Source organism: Volvox carteri (assembly GCF_000143455.1).
Source record: "Volvox carteri f. nagariensis unplaced genomic scaffold VOLCAscaffold_32, whole genome shotgun sequence".
NCBI classification, from domain to species: Eukaryota; Viridiplantae; Chlorophyta; class Chlorophyceae; order Chlamydomonadales; family Volvocaceae; genus Volvox; species Volvox carteri.
Window position 1 is genome coordinate 619,774 of NW_003307575.1, and position 17,988 is coordinate 637,761.

The 17,988-nt window shown below is 55.7% G+C and overlaps 2 protein-coding genes across 2 annotated transcripts; one reads left to right on the forward strand and one right to left on the reverse strand.

Annotated features, from left to right (window-relative positions):
• Positions 1 to 303: 303 nt before the first annotated feature.
• VOLCADRAFT_118163 (uncharacterized protein) lies at positions 304 to 5,170 on the reverse strand (the record flags this gene model as incomplete). Its single annotated transcript, XM_002952828.1, has 4 exons — positions 304 to 1,962; positions 2,929 to 4,076; positions 4,420 to 4,491; positions 4,813 to 5,170. The coding sequence occupies 4 exons, from the start codon at positions 5,168 to 5,170 to the stop codon at positions 304 to 306; spliced, it is 3,237 nt and encodes a 1,078-aa protein (XP_002952874.1).
• Positions 5,171 to 5,404: 234 nt separating this feature from the next.
• On the forward strand, positions 5,405 to 15,808 carry VOLCADRAFT_82002 (uncharacterized protein). Its single transcript, XM_002952756.1, has 14 exons — positions 5,405 to 5,665; positions 6,163 to 6,573; positions 7,430 to 7,599; positions 8,134 to 8,322; positions 8,662 to 8,804; positions 9,494 to 9,563; positions 9,857 to 9,919; positions 10,667 to 10,728; positions 10,977 to 11,115; positions 12,296 to 12,451; positions 13,278 to 13,364; positions 14,044 to 14,085; positions 14,572 to 14,640; positions 15,280 to 15,808. The coding sequence occupies exons 1-14, from the start codon at positions 5,638 to 5,640 to the stop codon at positions 15,439 to 15,441; spliced, it is 1,791 nt and encodes a 596-aa protein (XP_002952802.1). The 5' UTR covers positions 5,405 to 5,637; the 3' UTR covers positions 15,442 to 15,808.
• Positions 15,809 to 17,988: the final 2,180 nt, after the last annotated feature.

The window sequence follows — 17,988 nt, forward strand, 5'->3', positions numbered from 1 at the left end:
TGAGCCAACGACACCAACGAAGGCACCATTCGCCTCTCATGGCCTTCTTGCCTCCTGTCGCCGCTGCCACAGTCGCCGCCACCACCGCTGCCGCCGCCATCGCTGCCGTCGCCGCCGCAGTCGCTGCCACCTCCGCCGCTGCCACCGCCACAGCCGCTGCCGTCGCTGCCACCGCCATCGCCGCCACAGTCGCTGCCGCCGCCACAGTCGCTGCCGTCGCGTGTGAGCTGAGCACCCCTCAGCTGCCGTACTGTACTGCAATGTGCATTCCCCGGGTCTACGGTGTTGTGGAGACTTCCCCTTCTAGTAGATGTCAATGATCCGCTCTATGAGCTGTCGGCACATGGGGCAGCGGTGCACGCCCTCCCGAAGCTTGGCGGCACAGCGGCGGCACACGCAAAGGTGGCTGGTCTTGCCGTGCAGGAAGCCCACTTGCCGCGGCTCGGACCAACAGATGGCGCATGACGCGCCGGCGTCCTCGCTGCTGCCACCTCCGCCGCCACTGGCGCCATCGGCGGCGGCGTCGGCGCCGTCGTCTACAAACCCCAAGGACGCCAGGACGTCATTCTTGCCCGCCGGCGGCAGCGGCAGCGCGGCAGACAGGGTGCTGGACGCTGTCGTGGCGACGACGGCGGCTGCCGCCGCTGCCGACTGCTCCCAGCCATCGCCGCCGCCGGACACTGGACCTGCCGCGAAAACGCCGCCGTACGCGTGGCTGGGAAATCCTGGCGGCGGCGCCATTGCCGCCGTCGCTGCCGCCCTGGCACCCTTTAGACCCGGCGGCACGCCAAAGACGGACGGCACGTTATGGCTCCAAACCGGATCTCCACCGAGCGACGGCAGGGCAGTGTAGTGACCGCCGTACATTCCGTACGAGCCGTACAGCACATGTCCCGCTGCGCCTGTGCTGACGCCGCGGGGCGCAGGTTCAGCGTCCGCCGGCATCAGGCCAACGGCTGGGTCTATGCTGGCAGCTGCAGCGGCGGCGGCTTCGGAGGTGATCAGCGGCGGCGGCGGCGTCGAGAAAAGCGAGAAGGAGTCCGTCGACTCGGACTCCGCCGCCCGGAGGATGGGTACCGTTGAAAACTCGTTTCTAGGCGTCGTTACGGCTGACGGGTAGGGATGGTAGTTCGCGGCTACGTTTGCAATGTCCAGATCGCCGGATGCGTGCTTGTGCGCCACCAGCGGGCCCACCGAGGCGTCAGAGGAGATGAAGGTAGTTGAGATAAAGGAATCCGGGCCTGTTGTTGCAGAGTTTGACTGAAAATGGTTTCGGAGCTGTTCCTGTGTGTGGGGTTGCAGGAAAACGCTCGCGGGAACGCCCAACACAGGGGCTGCTGCTACTGCGGCCACCGCAGCGGTGGCAACGGGCTCGCTGCTGAGGTGCGGTGCCGCCGTAGTGGCAGTAGCAGCAGCGGTATTTCCGAATATCGGTGGGCGCGCATAGGCGTGAGAATCGCTGTCCACAATCGACGGATACGCAGACGTGACGCCGGCAGTAGCACTAGCAGTAGCAGCTGCGGAGCCGCCGTAGCTTATGGAACGAGCGGATGACGCCACCAAGGAATGCATGGCGGCGGCGCCGCCGCCGCCGCTACTGCGAGCCGCTCCTGCTGGGGCTTCCGCCGCCGCCGCTGCTGCTGCTGCTGCCGGGTGATGTACGGACATAGGCATAGATTGCGATTGCCTGCCGGCAGCAGGTGCACTTTTAAGGCCCTTGGGCAGTCCGACAGCAAGCTTTATCGCGGGGTTAGGGTTAAGCCAGGGATTGCGACTGACAGAGCTCTGGCTCGAGGTCACCGCTGCTGTGGCGGCGGCGGCGGCGCCGCCGCCGCCTGCCGGCTGAGCACCGCTGGCGGGGGTGGCAGTAGCAGCAGCAGCAGGAGCCGCTACAGAAGAGTCCGCAATCTGGACATGCGATTTACGCGGAGGTGGCGGTGGCGGCGGTTGTACGATAACGTACTGCGGTGACGACGGCGGCGGCAATGGAGATTGTTGTTGCGGCCCGTGGGGCTTGCGGGAAAATGCGGCGGTAGTGGCTACAGCCTTCTTTGCCGTACGGCCCGCCATGGCGGGAGCTGCCGCTGCTGCCGAAGCTACGGACGCAGTAAGCCGAGACAGCAACCCGCCAGCGTTTGTGGTGATTGTGGTGGCATTGCTGGCAGGAGACGATGTGCCCTTGGCTGTAGAAAGGCTAAGAAAAGAAGTAGTACCCGTTGTGCCGGTAGCCGGTTTCGAACCAGCGACCTCCGGCCGGCAGGATCGACTTGATGTCCCGGTGGAAGCTGCTGCTGCTGCAGCCAGGGGGGCGATGGGGACGACAGCGGACGCACCGATAGAGGGCGCGCTTTGCTGCTGCTGACATGATGTGCCTATTGCCGCTACCGCTCTAGGTGTCACAGCGGGGCAAAGCAGGGATGCTGCGGGACCCGGCACGGCGGCAGCAGTAGCAGTAGCAGCACTACCACTACTGCTGGAGGCACTGCTCCCGGGGGCATTGCTTGAGCCCTTCCTCTTGGATGCAGCAACCAACGGAGCCATCGGGCCCGCTGTTGTTGTTGTTGTTGATAATGATGATAATGCTAATGTGGCTGATGATGATGATAGCGATGTCGTGCCAGCAGCGGCAGCGACGGATTCGCGGTGCGCTACCAAAGGCGCCGCAGCTGGGTCGTGCTGGTGGCTGTGTTTTGTTTTAGAAGCGTGAGATCCCGTGTCTGCTTGCCTGCTACTCCCATTCGTATGCACTGCAGCTGGATCTGCCGCCGTGCTACTACGAGTTTGACTAGGCGATGGTGATCCAGGTGCCGCGCCGCCATTGCTACCGCCACTCCCCCCGGCCCCCTGCTTCGCTTTACTTGGCCTGTCAGGGCCACCGCCACCGCCGCCGGTGCTTCCACAGGCTGGGCTTCCAGTCTGCTGCCGCACCTTACTGCTGCTACTGCTATTGCTCGTGTTGAGCTTGGCAGCTGCAGACGCGCTACAGCTGCTGTTGCTGCTGCTACCGCTGCCAAAACCAGCTACTGCTGCTGCTGTACCGCCTAGAACCGCTGACATTGCCCGCCGCGTCCCGGAGCTCCGCGGAGGCGCCGAGCTCCCAGCCAGCTTGCTAGATGACACCCCAACTGGGTCAAAACATGCAGGCAACCCGTACGCGTGACCCGTGGGTCGGTCGCGACCGTCCACGGCCGCAGCAGCCGATGCTGACGGTGCGAACGACGACGATGACGATGACGAGAATGGTCCGGTAGCGGCAGCCCCACCACCAGTTGTTCCCCGCTGTGCCGCTGCTGCTGCTGCTGCTGCTGCGCCGCGCTTAGTCACCATGGAACTAGTAGGATTAGGAGGGACCCCACCACTGGCATGTGGGGCAGGGGTCAGGTCGGCGGTGCTACGGCTGCCGCTGACGCCGCTACTGCCGGTGGTGCGGTGTACGGCTCGTACGGAGGCCTGCATGCCGACAGGGTCCGCCGTACTCCCCGGCGTGCTGGCCCCAGACAGGCAACTAAAAGCCGCGAGTAAACCCCCAGACACGGTCAAGCTAGCCGAAGAGCCCGAACGCGCCATGGACGGCGGCTGCATCGCATCCCCCCGTGCCATCGCCGCCGCAGCGGCGATGCTTCCGCTTCCACTGCCACCGCCATTTCGCCCTACTGACGTTGTACGGCTCTGCGCGCTGCGCCTATGCCCGCTGCTTCCGGTGGAGGCGGCGTTGCCAGCGGCTCCGCCGCTGCCCATTGCCGAGGCAGCACTCGCTGTCATCGGCCGCTGGCATCGTAGTGCCGCTGAGCTGCGGTGCCGCGACAAGCTGGCCACCCCTGGAGCATGATGTGGCGCATCACCTGGACGGATGCCTACTGTCCTCACTACGGAGAGTGATGCGAAGCACATCATGCCGGCAAAAAGAAGCGCCCAAAGGACTACCGGCTCTGGGCTCCGCGTCTTGCACAGGCGCGAGACGAGCCATGCATAAAGCGTCGGTGCCCCGAACAGGCCGCCGGCAGTTAGGGTGCTAAGGGCCGCTGTGCGCAGCGGCGCGCAGACTACGGCGGGATGTGCGTAATACATGATGAGGACTGTGGGAGGGGGGAGGCCGGGGGGCCAAAGCACACAGGGGGGCAAAGCGTGCAAGGCTACAGTTTGCGGGCGAACGACCCACTTGACATAGCGGTCGCTTGCTTATTAAGCGACGGGTTGCAGAGTTGCTGAGGCAGAGTCTATTGACAATTATCCGGAACATAGCAGCGTGGAGGACCTGGCTGGGCATTCGCGGCTAGGCAGCATGCAATGGCTGTCTGAAAAAGCACACGCATTCATACTTATCTTTCTCGCCCAGATAAGTAAATTCCTACGTGGTGCCATTTTCACAAGTCCTCGCAGGTTCTGATGTTAACAAGGAGTACACAGCAAGCGCCATACCCGATAACGCCAAAGCGAGATAATACAGCCCATTCGCAAGGAGTTGCGCTGCGCCATCCGTGATGCTTACACCTGCACAAATTGGAGACAGAGGCGAGGGAAGGACACAGATAGCAAGAGTAGGGTTGGCTCAACCAAACCTAACAGACCCCGCATGCGGCTTGGCTTTTGATTTCTAAAGCAAGGGTTGATGTAAGCGATAAAGCGAGCACATGCATTGGTGGCCCCAACCATAAAGAACGTGACAACCTAGGCGCAGCTAAGCATACAAGAACCTGTGTCTATCGAACAATGGGACTCAGGAATGATTGTCCTCAGCAACCATTGATGTCAACAATCCTTCGGCAGGCGTTGGTGGTGTTCGCGAGGTGCCCAAAGCCTATTCCAACCCACCTCGCTGAGCAAAATCGTGGCCATAGACGACAGCAATTCCAGTCCAGGCAACATCACCAACTGCCTTGTACAGGTTCTGCAGCTGCCCGTAAGCAACTCCAGACATCCGCCCTATCTCCAAAAAGAATGCACCAGTAAGACCGCGCGACGGCTCCGTGGCGACTGTGTAGAGTTCACTACCGAGCAAAAGGAGGGTCAATGTTACAAACACGATACCCAGGAACTTGTAAAAAGCGTTGATATCCGACTTCTCCGCGGCCTTTCTCTGCCGCCTCTCCAGCGACGACAATGTGCCGAGTGAATCGTCCTCACCCCATGGCTGGTCCAGCAATCCCACCGGAAAATAATTTGACGCCATGACGGCGTATCACGTTAGGGTGGCCAGTTCAGTTTACCGAGACCAAAAACGCCGACAGGCAGTTACAATGCGTTTCGAAAGTTAATTTTCTCAGTACATGCGGCATAATGGTGGGTGGAAGCCTTCTAGCGGCAAACCGTGGCGGCGTCAGCCGTCGTACCACATACCGCAACTCCCGAGTTGTCGATGTACACAAAGCGTCGTCTGCGAATTCGAGTTTCTTATTTCTGTCGCAATAATATGGCTCTGTATCTTCTATCCCTTGCGATCCAGCGATAACAGGGAGCCTGCAAGTTTGAAGCTGCGAAATATTTTGCAAACTGAAGACTGACTGGCAACATCACCCCCTAAGATATTTTCCTTAGGAATACGTTTGTGTCGGCTCTTTTAGCTTTGGCAAACATCAAACGACGCGTCTCGACGCGACTCTGCACTTGGCGAACGTGTTGCGTGACGCCATCAAACTCATGGCGAGAGGCGTCCAACGCTTAACAGGTGCATAAAGAAACTTACAAGGGGGGCCTGAGGGACTTCGCTTTTGGCGGAGCAGCAACAGCGCGGTCCCTGCACTTCGAGGTTCGCGGGAACCAACCCCAACGCCCTTTCACGCCCTTTCTTTCCTCTCCCCTTAAGATTTTTTTAGTACATGCTTCCTCCCCCTCCCCCTCCCCCTCCCCCTCCCCCGACACGGCTCGCAAGGTCGGCACCACACATGGCATTCCTCTTATCCAGGGCAGCCCTCCATCAGGTCCACATTAAACCCCTCGCGACCCCGATATTCTTAGCCGCCCGATATTTTTAGCCCCCCGATATTTTTAGCTAGTAGATGTCTTCAAGCCCTACTGGCAAGACCCACCTTGCATACCTGCCTTCCACATGCGCACATCACACAACACACACATCAAAACGCACACAGCCCCGTCTTTCAATCCTTCCCCCCTACCTTTCTCTCCCCACACACACATATACCCCCCATCGACATCCCGCAACAGCCGCATCCAGCAGCGTCGCCGCCGCCGGCTGCAGCTCGTGCTGGCGCAGTCACTGCCTCACAGGCCGAGGACATTACTCGCGCTTTCACTGGCACCACCGAATCTCAGGCGGGGCGGCGGCGCCCGGCTGCGGACGGCTACTGCCGCCACCGGCCCTACTACAGCCCATTAGCCCTGCATTGGCGCCTGCAGCAGCAGCGGCGGCGGCGGCGGGGGCTCCTGGTGACAGCGGCGGCGGCGGTTGTCCCTCCTGGGAGAATGACGACGGCGCCACGGGCTCCGGAACCTCTGTCGACGACGCGGGCAGTATGGACAGCGTTGACGGCAGCAGCAGTAGCAGTAGCCCCGGCCGCCGCGGCGCTGCTGTGCTGACGACACGAGACGAGGACACCATTGCCGCGATCGTCAGTGGTGAGGAGGGCGGGGAGATGCCATCTGTACCTTAACCCTCTTAACCCCCCGGGGTATAGAACCCGCTGGTCTGAGGAACATCGAGAAGAGGAAGATAGAGAAGAACAGACGGGGACCTGACCTCCGCATCTGTTAGCACCCCATTTGTCACAACAGCCGTTTGAGTCGTTTAAGTCGTTTAAGCACTGCATGTGACTGACTTGCGGTGTCGTAGCAACACCTAGGGTGGGTAGTAATCGTGATGGTAATGGTGGTGGTGATGGTGATGGTGGTGGTGATGGTGGTGGTGATTTTCCGGTGGGGCTTATGTTCGAAGGGTTTTTAAGGAGCCCAAAGGGACTTTTGGTTGAAGAAGGTCGATTGTGGATTAGTTGGGCAAGACACGCGTGGTCGTCTGTGTGCAGTTTTTTCTTCGACAGGTGAAGAGGATGCGAAGAGGATGCGAAGAGGATGTGAAGAGGATGCGAAGAGTGTGTGAAGAGTGTGTGTAAGTACTGAGAGCGCTCCCTCGCACCTTCTCCTCACCACCTTCGGAGCCGTATGAGCGATGATGGCGCCATAACAGCCTTTATATTTCCTATTTTACTGTTTGTTTATCTGTTTTTGTCCTTGGTTCCGCTTTTTTTGATCGCGCATTTACACCGCGGAGGACATCAATGAGCAGCAGCGAGTGGGGAAAGAATTGTGCGAGTTTGTATGTGACCGTTACAACCGTTTGCCGTTAAAAGCCGGGGCCAGTGTGCTACTGCTAGAGGTCATAATGTCCCGTCAAAGAAGCTATTTCCCAAACTTGATTTTGAAATGTTTTCCGAATTAACCAATGTGGGTACGACGGTTAACCGCTATGCTTTTGCAGGCATGGCCCATGGGTCGGTCGCTATCATCCGTGTCTCTGGTACGGATGCCGTATCCATCGCCTCCCGTGTGTTTCGCCCCGGCGGCCGTTTTCGCTTCGGATGGCAACCCAAGTCCCACAGAGTCTACTACGGTACGGCTGTGGATGGCGACGAGAGCCTATTGGACGAGGTTCGTACAGCACGACACTCTTGTACGGAAACGTGTGCTAGCAGCATAGGACATTTTACGTATGTGTGCAAGCTCCCTTTTTCAGCGTACTTAGTCATGGCGTGCTGGAGCCTCACCCGGCGAGGAGCCTGCCCCGCCCTCCCCTCACCCACAACCGTACACCCATACACACACTCTCTCTCTCTCTCTCTCTCTCTTACACACGGTCGTTCGCTCGGTCTGGTCGCGCCCTGCCCTGCCCTGCCTTGCGCAGCCCGATCCTGTCTCCTGGCTGTCACCTTCTTCTGTCCACCACACTACTCTTTTCCTCTTTTCCACGCCACCCTGGTCTCGTGCTCCCCAGCTCCCATGCCCCTCCCCTTCCTCCCCCCTGCCTCCCGGGCCCTGCCCTTTCTTTTGGGAGTTCAACACTGTGTTTTAGTTCCTCCAGATCCGTTGCGCACATCCACATTTCCCACCACGTCATTCCCATGTATGTATTTATGTTTTGTATGTATGTGTGTGTGGGGGGGGGGGGTCCTGGCGGCTGCCCAGGTACTGTTACTGGCGATGTTATCCCCGCGGTCATACACCGCCGAGGATGTGGTGGAGGTGCACTGTCACGGGGGCGGGGTGTGCGGCGGCAGGGTGCTCAGGGCGCTCATAGAGGCGGGTGCGAGGCTGGCCAAGCCGGGGGAGTTCACGCTGCGGGCCTTCCTCAACGGTCGGCTCGATCTGGCGCAGGTAGTTGGGCGGTTGGCGGTTGGGGAGCTGGGAGTTGGGAGTTGGCAATTGGTTTGGTTTCTTTTGTTCTTGCCTGTAAAAACGGACTCGCTTGGGCCTGACGCGCCCAACAGGTTTTAGTGCGGGATGGGTTTTAGTGTGGTTGGGGATGTTGTGCTTGTCTGTGTGTTTCGTCCTTAAAACTGGTGACCCGTTCCAGCACTCCTAACCAATCCAACCACCAACCAACCAACACGCGCACAACAAGAAAACATCTTTCCAAACGCAACTTTTTTCCTTGCCTTTCACGTCGTTAATATTTTTAATCTTTCCATGTACGCATAATTATTCGTCAACAAGGCGGAAGCGGTTTCGGAGCTGCTAACCGCCCGTACCCCCGCAGCGGCTGACAGCGCGCTGGCGGGCCTCCGGGGGGGGTTGGGAGGAGTGGTTTCGGAGCTGCGATCCCAATGTCTAGATGTACTGGCGGAGCTGGAAGCTAGGTGAGGTGTGACAGTAAAAGGGGTGTAAGGTTGGGAGTTGAGGTGGGTGAGAGTGTTGTGGTGGAGGCGGTGTGGGGGGTGGATTTGGGTGATGGTGCGTGTGTTTTGTTGCCGGCCGCAGATGCCCTTTGCGCTCCTATCGTACTTGAACCCTGCCGTATACGTTGCGGTAAAAAAATTATCCTGCATTGGCCTTTCCTTTAATTTTTTTGCCGGCCCGAGCGTGTTTCCTTTCTTGCCGTTCACCAGCGAAGATGGCCAGGTGCCATTTCCCGAGGAATGGTAAACTTTAAAGTTAGGTTGGACGTCCCAGGCTTTCCGGAAGAAAATGAATTTAGGAAATGCCCCGAAACCATTGTTCCAATCAAAAACACGGCATCGCGGGCGATGGGTGTGGGTTATAAGAGGGGGGGGATATTCCGCGGATTTATCGCCGTGAATTTATTAAGAAAAAACGCAGCTGAACGGGGCGGCCCATTGGTGAACGATCTACGGTACGGTCTAGGGAACGGCCCAGGGGGTGTGCGGGTGAGGGAGTGTGGCGCGGCGGGAAGTGAAGTGCTGCAGCGAGTGGAGCCATTACTTGGGGGGCTGGGGGCGTGCAGCATCCCCTCGCAAGAGTGTCCCCCAACTGCACTGCTGCCGTACCGCCGTACTGTACCGTAGATCCTTTGCTTGTAATTTTGCAGGTTGGACTTTGACGAGGATCTTACACAAATTGATATTCCGGAGCTGAAGAGAAAGGTTGAACGAATACAGGTTGGCGGGGTTGGTCTTACCTTGCAGCTGGGGGAGGAGGATGCCTGTCTGTCTGTCTGTCTGTCTGCCTGTCTGGGGTAGGAGGATTATGATGTAGGTGAAGATGAAGATGAAGGTGACGGCCACGACGGTTCTGAGTGGGCCTGTCTGTCTGTCTGTCTGCCTCCCTGTCTGTCTGTCTGTCTCTCTGCTTCCCTGCCTGCCTCGTTTGTCGGTTGGCCAGATGCTTATCCTGGAACTGGTAATAACTCTGGTTGGTTGGTTGGTTGGTTGGTTGGTCTGTTTGTTCGCAGGCGGGCATCGAGCGAGCTCTACGAACCGCCCGTGCAGGGACTCTCCTACGAAATGGCCTGCAGGTACAGACGGAAGGACAGACGGACGGACGGAAAGACAGACGGACGGACGGACGGACACGGGCGAAGAGGATGTGCTGTGTGCTTGGGAGCGGAATAAAGAGAGGGCTCCTCGTTTTGATAACGAACTCATAGTGATCGTCCTCAAGCTGTGTTTGCTAGTGTGCGACTGAGCCCATTCACCCTGAATCGCATTTCTTATACAGACCTGTGTACAGATCTCACTCCACGAAACCAGTAGAGCTGAGAAAAAAGCGTTTCTTGGCTTTGCTACAACTTTTACCCCTTTTCCCGTCCGCAACCTTCCATCTGCCCAACCGGAACTTTCCACCGGCTCCCGCCCTACCCCCACTCCGTGCCAACTTCTACTCCGTCCCCCACCCATCGGTTCGCCTTTCGGTCAGTTCTGCTTCCTGTACACTCTTGCCCTGGCAGCAACTTCACTCGTTTGTGGTTCGTCTTTCCCCCCATCCGTCCAACCCCCATGCCTCGCCGTCTCCCCGGCCCCCAAACTCCCAAAACTAATAACCCAGTCAATCTCTTTTTTTCATTTTCTACAAACAATTTATTACTTTACTTAACAATCCTATTCGCCGTTATAATATTCATATTGTGTACTGTAATATACTCTTGGCAATACTTTGCTTCATTTATTTTTGCATGACGTGGTGATCTCATATATCCGCCTCCCCCAACCCCTTCACCCCCCCCCAACCCCTTCAACCCCCGCGCTGCTCGGGGTTTTCCCAGGTCGCCATTGTTGGGCGGCCCAACGTGGGGAAGAGCTCGTTGCTGAACGCATGGACGAACAGGTACGGCAAGGGCGAAAGGAGGTACGGCAAGGGCCACAAACGAAGGCACGCACGCGACATGAAGTGAGGGAAGGAAGTCGCAAATGGCGGAGGGGGAGGGAACGAAGATGATGGTGAGAAGGAGGCTGGGCGCATCTTAAGCAGGATGCGGGCCAAATTGGGGCCTGCTGCAACTTATTGCTGCTACTGCTGCTACTGCTGCCACTCTTGATTCTCTTGATGCCATGGCTATGATGCTATGGCCGCAGCGACCGGGCCATCGTGACCGAGGTGGCGGGTACCACCCGAGATGTCCTGGAGGCGACGTTGTCGATTGGGGGCGTGCCGGTCACGTTGCTGGATACGGCAGGAATACGGCAATCGAACGACGTCGTGGAGCGGATAGGGGTAAGTGGAGAGAGTAACTATAGTGCTTCCGGAGTCTTCCGGCGGGGAGGGGGGGTAAAACTGTCAACCCGCCCCCTCCGCCCAAGAGAATGTATTCCCATGACGTGATGGGACGTAGTAGGAGCGCTGTGGGTGTTGAGGAAGAAGATGGAGAACGTGGGTGAGGGTGAGGCTTGGGTGGGCGGACATAGCGCGCGCTTAGATAGGATGGAGTTTTCATTGGATTGCCCACGGCGTGTTGGAACGTTCTGGAAGGGTTGGGATGATTATGATTATTATTATTGCCAATAACAAAGGTTTACGCAGGTTTGAGGACCTCTTGGTGGTGTCCGGGAGTCGCTTCCGGAGAGTCGCTTCCGGGCTCTCTCGCGCTTGCAAAGAAAACAGTTTTGTGCGGGGCAAAAGGTGGATTTTTGTGCCTGCGTCGGCGTTCGCGCACGTTCCGGATTTAAAGTTCACCTGCAGCAAGGTCCTTTTGGAATGGAATGCAGACGTTACCTGCAGGACAGGAAGAAGATAAGTAGGATAGGATTTATAGGAATAGGATTTATAAGATAGGGTGTAGGACAGGACCTTAAGTACGGTTTTCAGAGCTAGGTTTGAGTTTGCTAGGAATCGTCACATGCTCTTAGCAAGCTCGCATGAGCAAAGATAATCCAATAGTGAAGTTTTTGTTTGTGCCTTGGTGAAATTTGAGAATGAATAGCGCTTGGAAGGCGTAGTCGTTCGAAAACAAGTTCCTTGCCTATTTTAGCGCGCCGTGTAGCGCGCCCAGTTCCATCGCACCCGCCGATTCCCGGCCGCCCGTGACTTGTCCTGCGGTCAAACTTGTTGCGCCCACCACTTGGCGATAGGCAGCATCACGTCGAGCTTATCATTTGTCGACCGGTCACCTCGCAATGATTTTGGTCGGAATGCCTCTTCCGTGCTTTCACTCAAATCAACAAGAGGAAGACCAAATCAAGTTTACAAATGCAAACCAGAAACGATTGCAAACGTTTCCGCCTCTAACTTAAGATCTTTCCTGATGAACAAGTTTTCTTGCCGCGTTTACTTTTCCATGCAATCTCCTACCGCCTGTTTGTTCCTATCGCGTTTTCTCGAAACGGTCCTGGAAGCTGCTTCTACCTTTCTGACCAAATATGTAAAGCAAATAAATTTTAAGTTTACATGCACGCAGGTCGAGCGGTCGCAAGCCGCAGCTGCCGCGGCTGACATCGTGATCATGGTGGTAGATGGTGCCGCCGGCTGGACAGACGCCGATTCCGACATCTTCAAGGCGCTGTGGGGAGATGGACCAGGCAGCAGCACCTGCAAGGTAGGGAGGCTCTCTCTTGTCGCCCGCTTCTGCCCTTCGCTCTCGCAGCTCGGGGCACCCTGTCTTCGCCCCCTTTCTTCCACGCTTCCGCATCGAAAGCGATGTGGCGGTTGTTTCTTTTTTGACTTAGGCGGTTACCGTTAAATGGCGGTTACCGAAAGCCAGCCAAATGAAGTGAAGTGAAGCTATTCTTTCTCTTCCCTTTCTCGGTGCTGAGGTTACCGCCATTCCCGCCCTCACCCGAAAACAAGGCCTAAACCCGCAACTCTTGTTTCTGCAGGTCAAGGGGTTATCACTGCTAGTGGCCAACAAGGACGACCTCCGAGCACCGCAAAGACGAGCCCCCTCAGAAATTAGACCTGGTACGTCCGCCGTACACTTGGCGCGTCGTCCCCCGTACACTGTGGCACTGTGTGCATGTGTTTGCGATGAGGTGGTGGTTTACTTGCCAGTTCTGCCACTCCCCGCTCTGAAGACACGAAGATTTGTATACCGCTAAGCATATGCGCCTTAGAGTGAGTTCAACCTCTGAAAACCCGTGCCCATCTGAATGCCTGCTCAATGTCGACCCCCGGTGTCACCTTCACCACCGTCATGGCCGCCAGCGAGTGCGTCAGGAGGCGACACTACGCCAGCAGTAGCTGTAACGGCGACAGCTGTAACGGCGACAGCTGTAACGGCGACAGCTGTAACGGCGACAGCTGAAGCGGCGACAGCTGTAACGGCGGCTTCGTCCGCTGCTGGCGGCGGGCATCCAACGCGCCCCCAACTTCCAACGGAAGCCACCGCCACAACGTCTTACGTCACGGCCACTGCCGTCATAGAGGCGAAAGCGGAAGAGCAGCAGCAGCAGTTGCTGTTGCCGCTGGTGGCGCGTGATACTTTTGCTGCTGTGGTACGAACAAGCGCCTCACAGCGCCGAGGTTTAGAGGTGGGTTGTTGGGACCTTTGGGATGTTCGTTGAAACGGTACCGACCCATCCGCAAACAAGGATTCCACGACTGGCGGGGCTGGGCCGGGAGGGGGGGGAGGGGGGGGGGGAAGAGGGGGGGAGGGGGGGGGGAAGAAGGGGGGAGGATGGGAGGGGAGGGAATTGCGTGCGATCATAATTTGGCTCCTGTGGCTCTTCCTGTGGATGCAGATGTTAATACGTGTATGTATGTATGTATGTATGTATGTATGTATGTATGTATGTATGTATGCATGTATGTATGCATGTATGTATGTATGCATGTATGTATGTATGCATGTATGTATGCATGTATGTATGTATGTATGCTTTCCACTCCTTCGACGGTGGAAGGCTAGCAACCAAAGTTATGATATCAGGCCGGCTCGGTCTGCAATGCCCATTATATGGGCATATATGTATATGCATATATGTGTATATGTATATGTGTATGTATACATATATAAAGAAATATATCGGGCATACATATATAAGAGGGCCGCTGGTGAAGCTTAACCACCCTGTAACGACATACATATATATGTATGTATGCCCGATATATTTCCTTATCGGACACCACCCCCGTGCCAGCTTGTGACCTGCCGCACCGCATCCCTCACCCGATGACTCCATGACTCCTTACATATCACAATACATACAGGAATTGGACGCTGCGCTGCTGCAGCTGGCGGGCGCCCCAAAGGTAAGGGGGAGGGGAGCCCCCCTGGGGCCGGCGCCGCGTCTAGTTTGGGGTTACGGCCGCAGCGTGTAGTGTATTTGATCGTTTCGTTGCGTCCTTTCTTGTGACGGCAGGTGAGGCCGGGTGACAATGTAAATCGAGGTGTGCTTGTGTGTGTGCGTGTGTATATTCATCGGGGTCGGTTTCTCTGTGCCTTTTTCGTACCACTTGTCATTGTCCTTCCATTCCCTATTATGCCTCCATTTCTCTATTCCTCCGCGCATAGTTGTGTACGTGACACCCGTGGTGGTGCTGTTGTGTTAAAGTTGCAGGGCGGATTTCGCGGATATGGATTTTCAGTAATTATATTCCAGGCCGAATCGTTGGAGGTGTCCTAGGCCTCTAGGCGATGGGGGCATCGGATACGGATAGTGTACTGCAAGTTGTGTTAGGTTGGTTGGTTTGGTTGGTTGGTTAGTTGTTTGCCTTCCTCCTTGCCTTGGTGCGCAGTTGGCGTCTGGGGGCGTGTCCTGGTCCATCAACGAGCGTCAAGGGGAGGCGCTGGTGCGGAGCCACGAGGTGAGGTCGGGGGGGGGGGGCCGGTGGGCTATATGTGGTGCGGCACGTTGTGGTGGGTTTGCGGTGGGGAGGTGCTGCCCGTGCGATCACTCTTTCCGCTCATCCCCCCTCTCCCTCCCCCAACATACATACAGACGTAGACAGACGGTTTCGCGTTTTAGTGTTTCGTCGTTGACTTCTTTGCTGGCCAACAGCTGCGGCCCCGCCGCCCACCCAACCTTGGGGAAATGCTTTGGGGATGGGGGCTAAGGGATGCACAGAGGAGATCCCTCCTCTTGAGTTTACGTGTGTACGTACCTCTTCTCAGAGTATGTGTGTATATTTTTTCGTTCTGTCAGCATGTCCTGTCCCCTCTACCTTACCACCATCATCGTCGCCCAGAACTTATGACTTGGCTAAGAGCAGCAGGCGCGCTGTTGCTATGGCTGTTGGCGCGTGGGGAGTTGCTTAGTGCGTCTGTAAGTATCTCTGTACGTTTGTTAGTACAGCCGAAAGCGCGCGTGGGTCACACCCTCTTCCGCTGGCGACGATGCTGGCGTAGGCAGCTGTTGTTTGGTCGTGCGATGAAGGCGGCCTGCTGAGGCTTTTGGGTATTGACGATTGATTGGTGTGGTGCTTGCATCTTGGCGGTGCTTGCAGGCTCTGATGCGGTTAACGGAGAGCATCGCAGCTGATCTACCGCTGGACTTTTGGACGATTGATCTGCGGTCGGCTCTTCTCGCGCTGGGAGAAGTGAGCGGCGACGAGGTGGCAGAGGAGGTCCTGGACACAGTGTTCAGCCGCTTTTGCATCGGAAAGTAGATCTTGTCGACAATTTTTCATGCCAGCATATGATACGGCCTAATCAATATAGGTGTGGAGTAGTGTTTTTTATGTCTCATGTGCTTACATCGTCTTCCGATTTGCAAGAGCGCGGCGGTAGAACTGTATCCGGCATGATGATATTCGACCTGAGGAAGCACAGGACTTTGCCCGAGATCAAACACGAAGTGACAAAAGACAAACATGTTGCGATAAAGTGCAAAGTTGTGAAGCGATGGCTGGCTATGCACTTAGGATTTTCAATGTTCCAATGCTTTGCCAGTTCAGCTCGGTGCCAGGTAATTAAAGATTCCCAAATAATATCCAGACTGTCTAAGGCTGTTCGTTATTATATAGCATACAACGTTCTCGACAAGGCGTATACTTCGCAGCATTATGTTATGAATACCAGGCTGTGGTCTCATAGATGTAAGGAAGCTCAGCTGGGTTGAATTATCAGAGCTGTACCCGCGCCGCAAGTGGCCCGACCATCTTCCCAGCCCGAATATTGCCGTACTGGGTAGAAGGCTCAGGGTGTATTTCCAGTGCGGATTAAGGCCAGGGATTAAGGTCCCGCTATTCCCGGCTAATCCCCGGCTTATCCCTGGCAATTCTGAAGGCCTGGGATTAGCGCGGGGATTAAGGCCGTACAAAGGGCGATGCATATTTTTTGATGCGATCTCGAAGCTAATATTACCAGTTCTGAATTGCTTTGGGCATTAGGCATCGTATGAGTATAAAATATGGGCAGGAAGCGCATTCTTCTCGCCGTTGTGGCCACCGTTGAGGCCTGACATTGAAGTAGCACCTTTCGCGCAAACCAAATCAGATATTGCTTACTTGAGGTCATCCATATGGAATTACCTAGAAATTAAAGTAAGATATAACGCCATGAACGCTAATCCAGATACGGAAAATTACTACCTGGGTGGGGCCAGGTAATAACGTTTTTGTCACAAGTTGCCAGGTAAATACATGGACATCAAGTTCAATTTATGTTCTTTCCTAATCTCTTGCTAACTCCTGCTAGTCCTCTGAATAGAGAACACGGTGTCCTGAGGAATTCCTTAATCCCCCGGCGAATCCTGCTTAATCCCGGTGGGATTTCCACTGCCGGGATTAACGCTAATACCTGGCCTTAATCCGCACTGGAAATACACCCTCAAGCGACCAGGCCTAAGGCAAGATAGCATGTACATTTGGACGCGTACCGCAAAGCGGCCGCGCGTCCCGAATCTCCATCAACGACGGGTTGGCTCCGATGAACGACCTGATCGCGACCTGACCGAGGCACTGCGCTTATCTAGATCTGTACAACGATGCGCATATTGGAACCATTCAAGCCACCGCTCCTGCTAGTAGTTTAAAACGGGCAAAAGTACGAGGAGCATCGTTGCAAAGCTCCCGGCCACAGGAACTGCACTTGTTAACATGCAACAGCTTTGACAGATAGTCATCATGTAATTATCGATAACAGCGGCAACCAGCTGTAATATGGACGAGCGAGTAGGCAGCAATTGCTGCCTATTAATGTAATCAGGGAGTGTAGCCTTTCCGATTGCCTGACACATCGAATTCGATGTGTCATGTGTCAGACGTCAATACAAAAAGAGTGTCGCACGAATTAAGCTATATACGTTTCCCCAAACGCTTTACGCATGCCACTTACATGCACACGCTTTCTTCCATGCACTAAATGAACAGGCTGGCGTATCCCAGCCACGACATAATACCATTACGATTAACAACACCCATAAAAGGTACCATTAAGGGAAACTTGCTAAATAATAAAAATACAATACGAAACAAAATGACATATGTGCGACTCAAAACGGGCAAGGGCTGCAACTGCCCGTGAAAGTGTCAGACCAAACGGCACGCCATGCAAAAGTTTTGGCATCGTACATTAGCTGTATACTTTATACCCTGATAGGATAAAAATGTGTATCTGTGCAAATTCAAGCAGTACGTAACAGGGAAGTGTCCGACAGATTTTGCCTCCGTAAGAGGCCCAATACAGGTCCAGGAGCTTGTACGGGAGGCGGCATTATTGTAGTAGCAACTTGCAAAGCCAGATTCGCTAATACCTCCCCAAACCAGTTGCTTCCCCTTATCTTAGATAAGAATCAAACAGTGCTACCTCTTTGAAGATTACAGTACGATTTCAGAGTTTCACCTGATATCAGCACCATGCATTTCGTCTCAAAATTCCCTGCCAAGAGTACAATATGTGCATCCTGCTATAGATTTTGCGCAAGGGTCCCATGGCGTTTGCTGTCTGCGATGACCACTGCTTGACAACAAGTCAGCTTACTTACGCACTTTGTGCTTCTCGGATCGGGCAACAGAGGAAAGCGAACATCGCTTACTCCATTTGAATGAGGAAATCACTACGCAGTTACAGTGAGGCTTGGGTTCCGCGTACTGGACCGCAATTGCGCGTTATAGACGCGCAACGCGAAGCCCGCAAAAGCATGGAGAGGTTGCGTCTGAATAGGATTCTAGGTTGAAGTTAGGGAACTGTGCTCTCGGGTCGGATAGGTCAGC

What these genes read in the sequence shown, in the direction of transcription:
- VOLCADRAFT_82002 (XM_002952756.1), top strand. Translation starts at nt 5,638, where the DNA reads ATGGCGAGAGGCGTCCAACGCTTAACAG. An exon ending in CTGAACGCATGGACGAACAG is followed by an intron (nt 10,729 to 10,976) that starts GTACGGCAAGGG and finishes CTATGGCCGCAG; the next exon opens with CGACCGGGCCATCGTGACCG. An exon ending in CGCTGGTGCGGAGCCACGAG is followed by an intron (nt 14,641 to 15,279) that starts GTGAGGTCGGGG and finishes CGGTGCTTGCAG; the next exon opens with GCTCTGATGCGGTTAACGGA.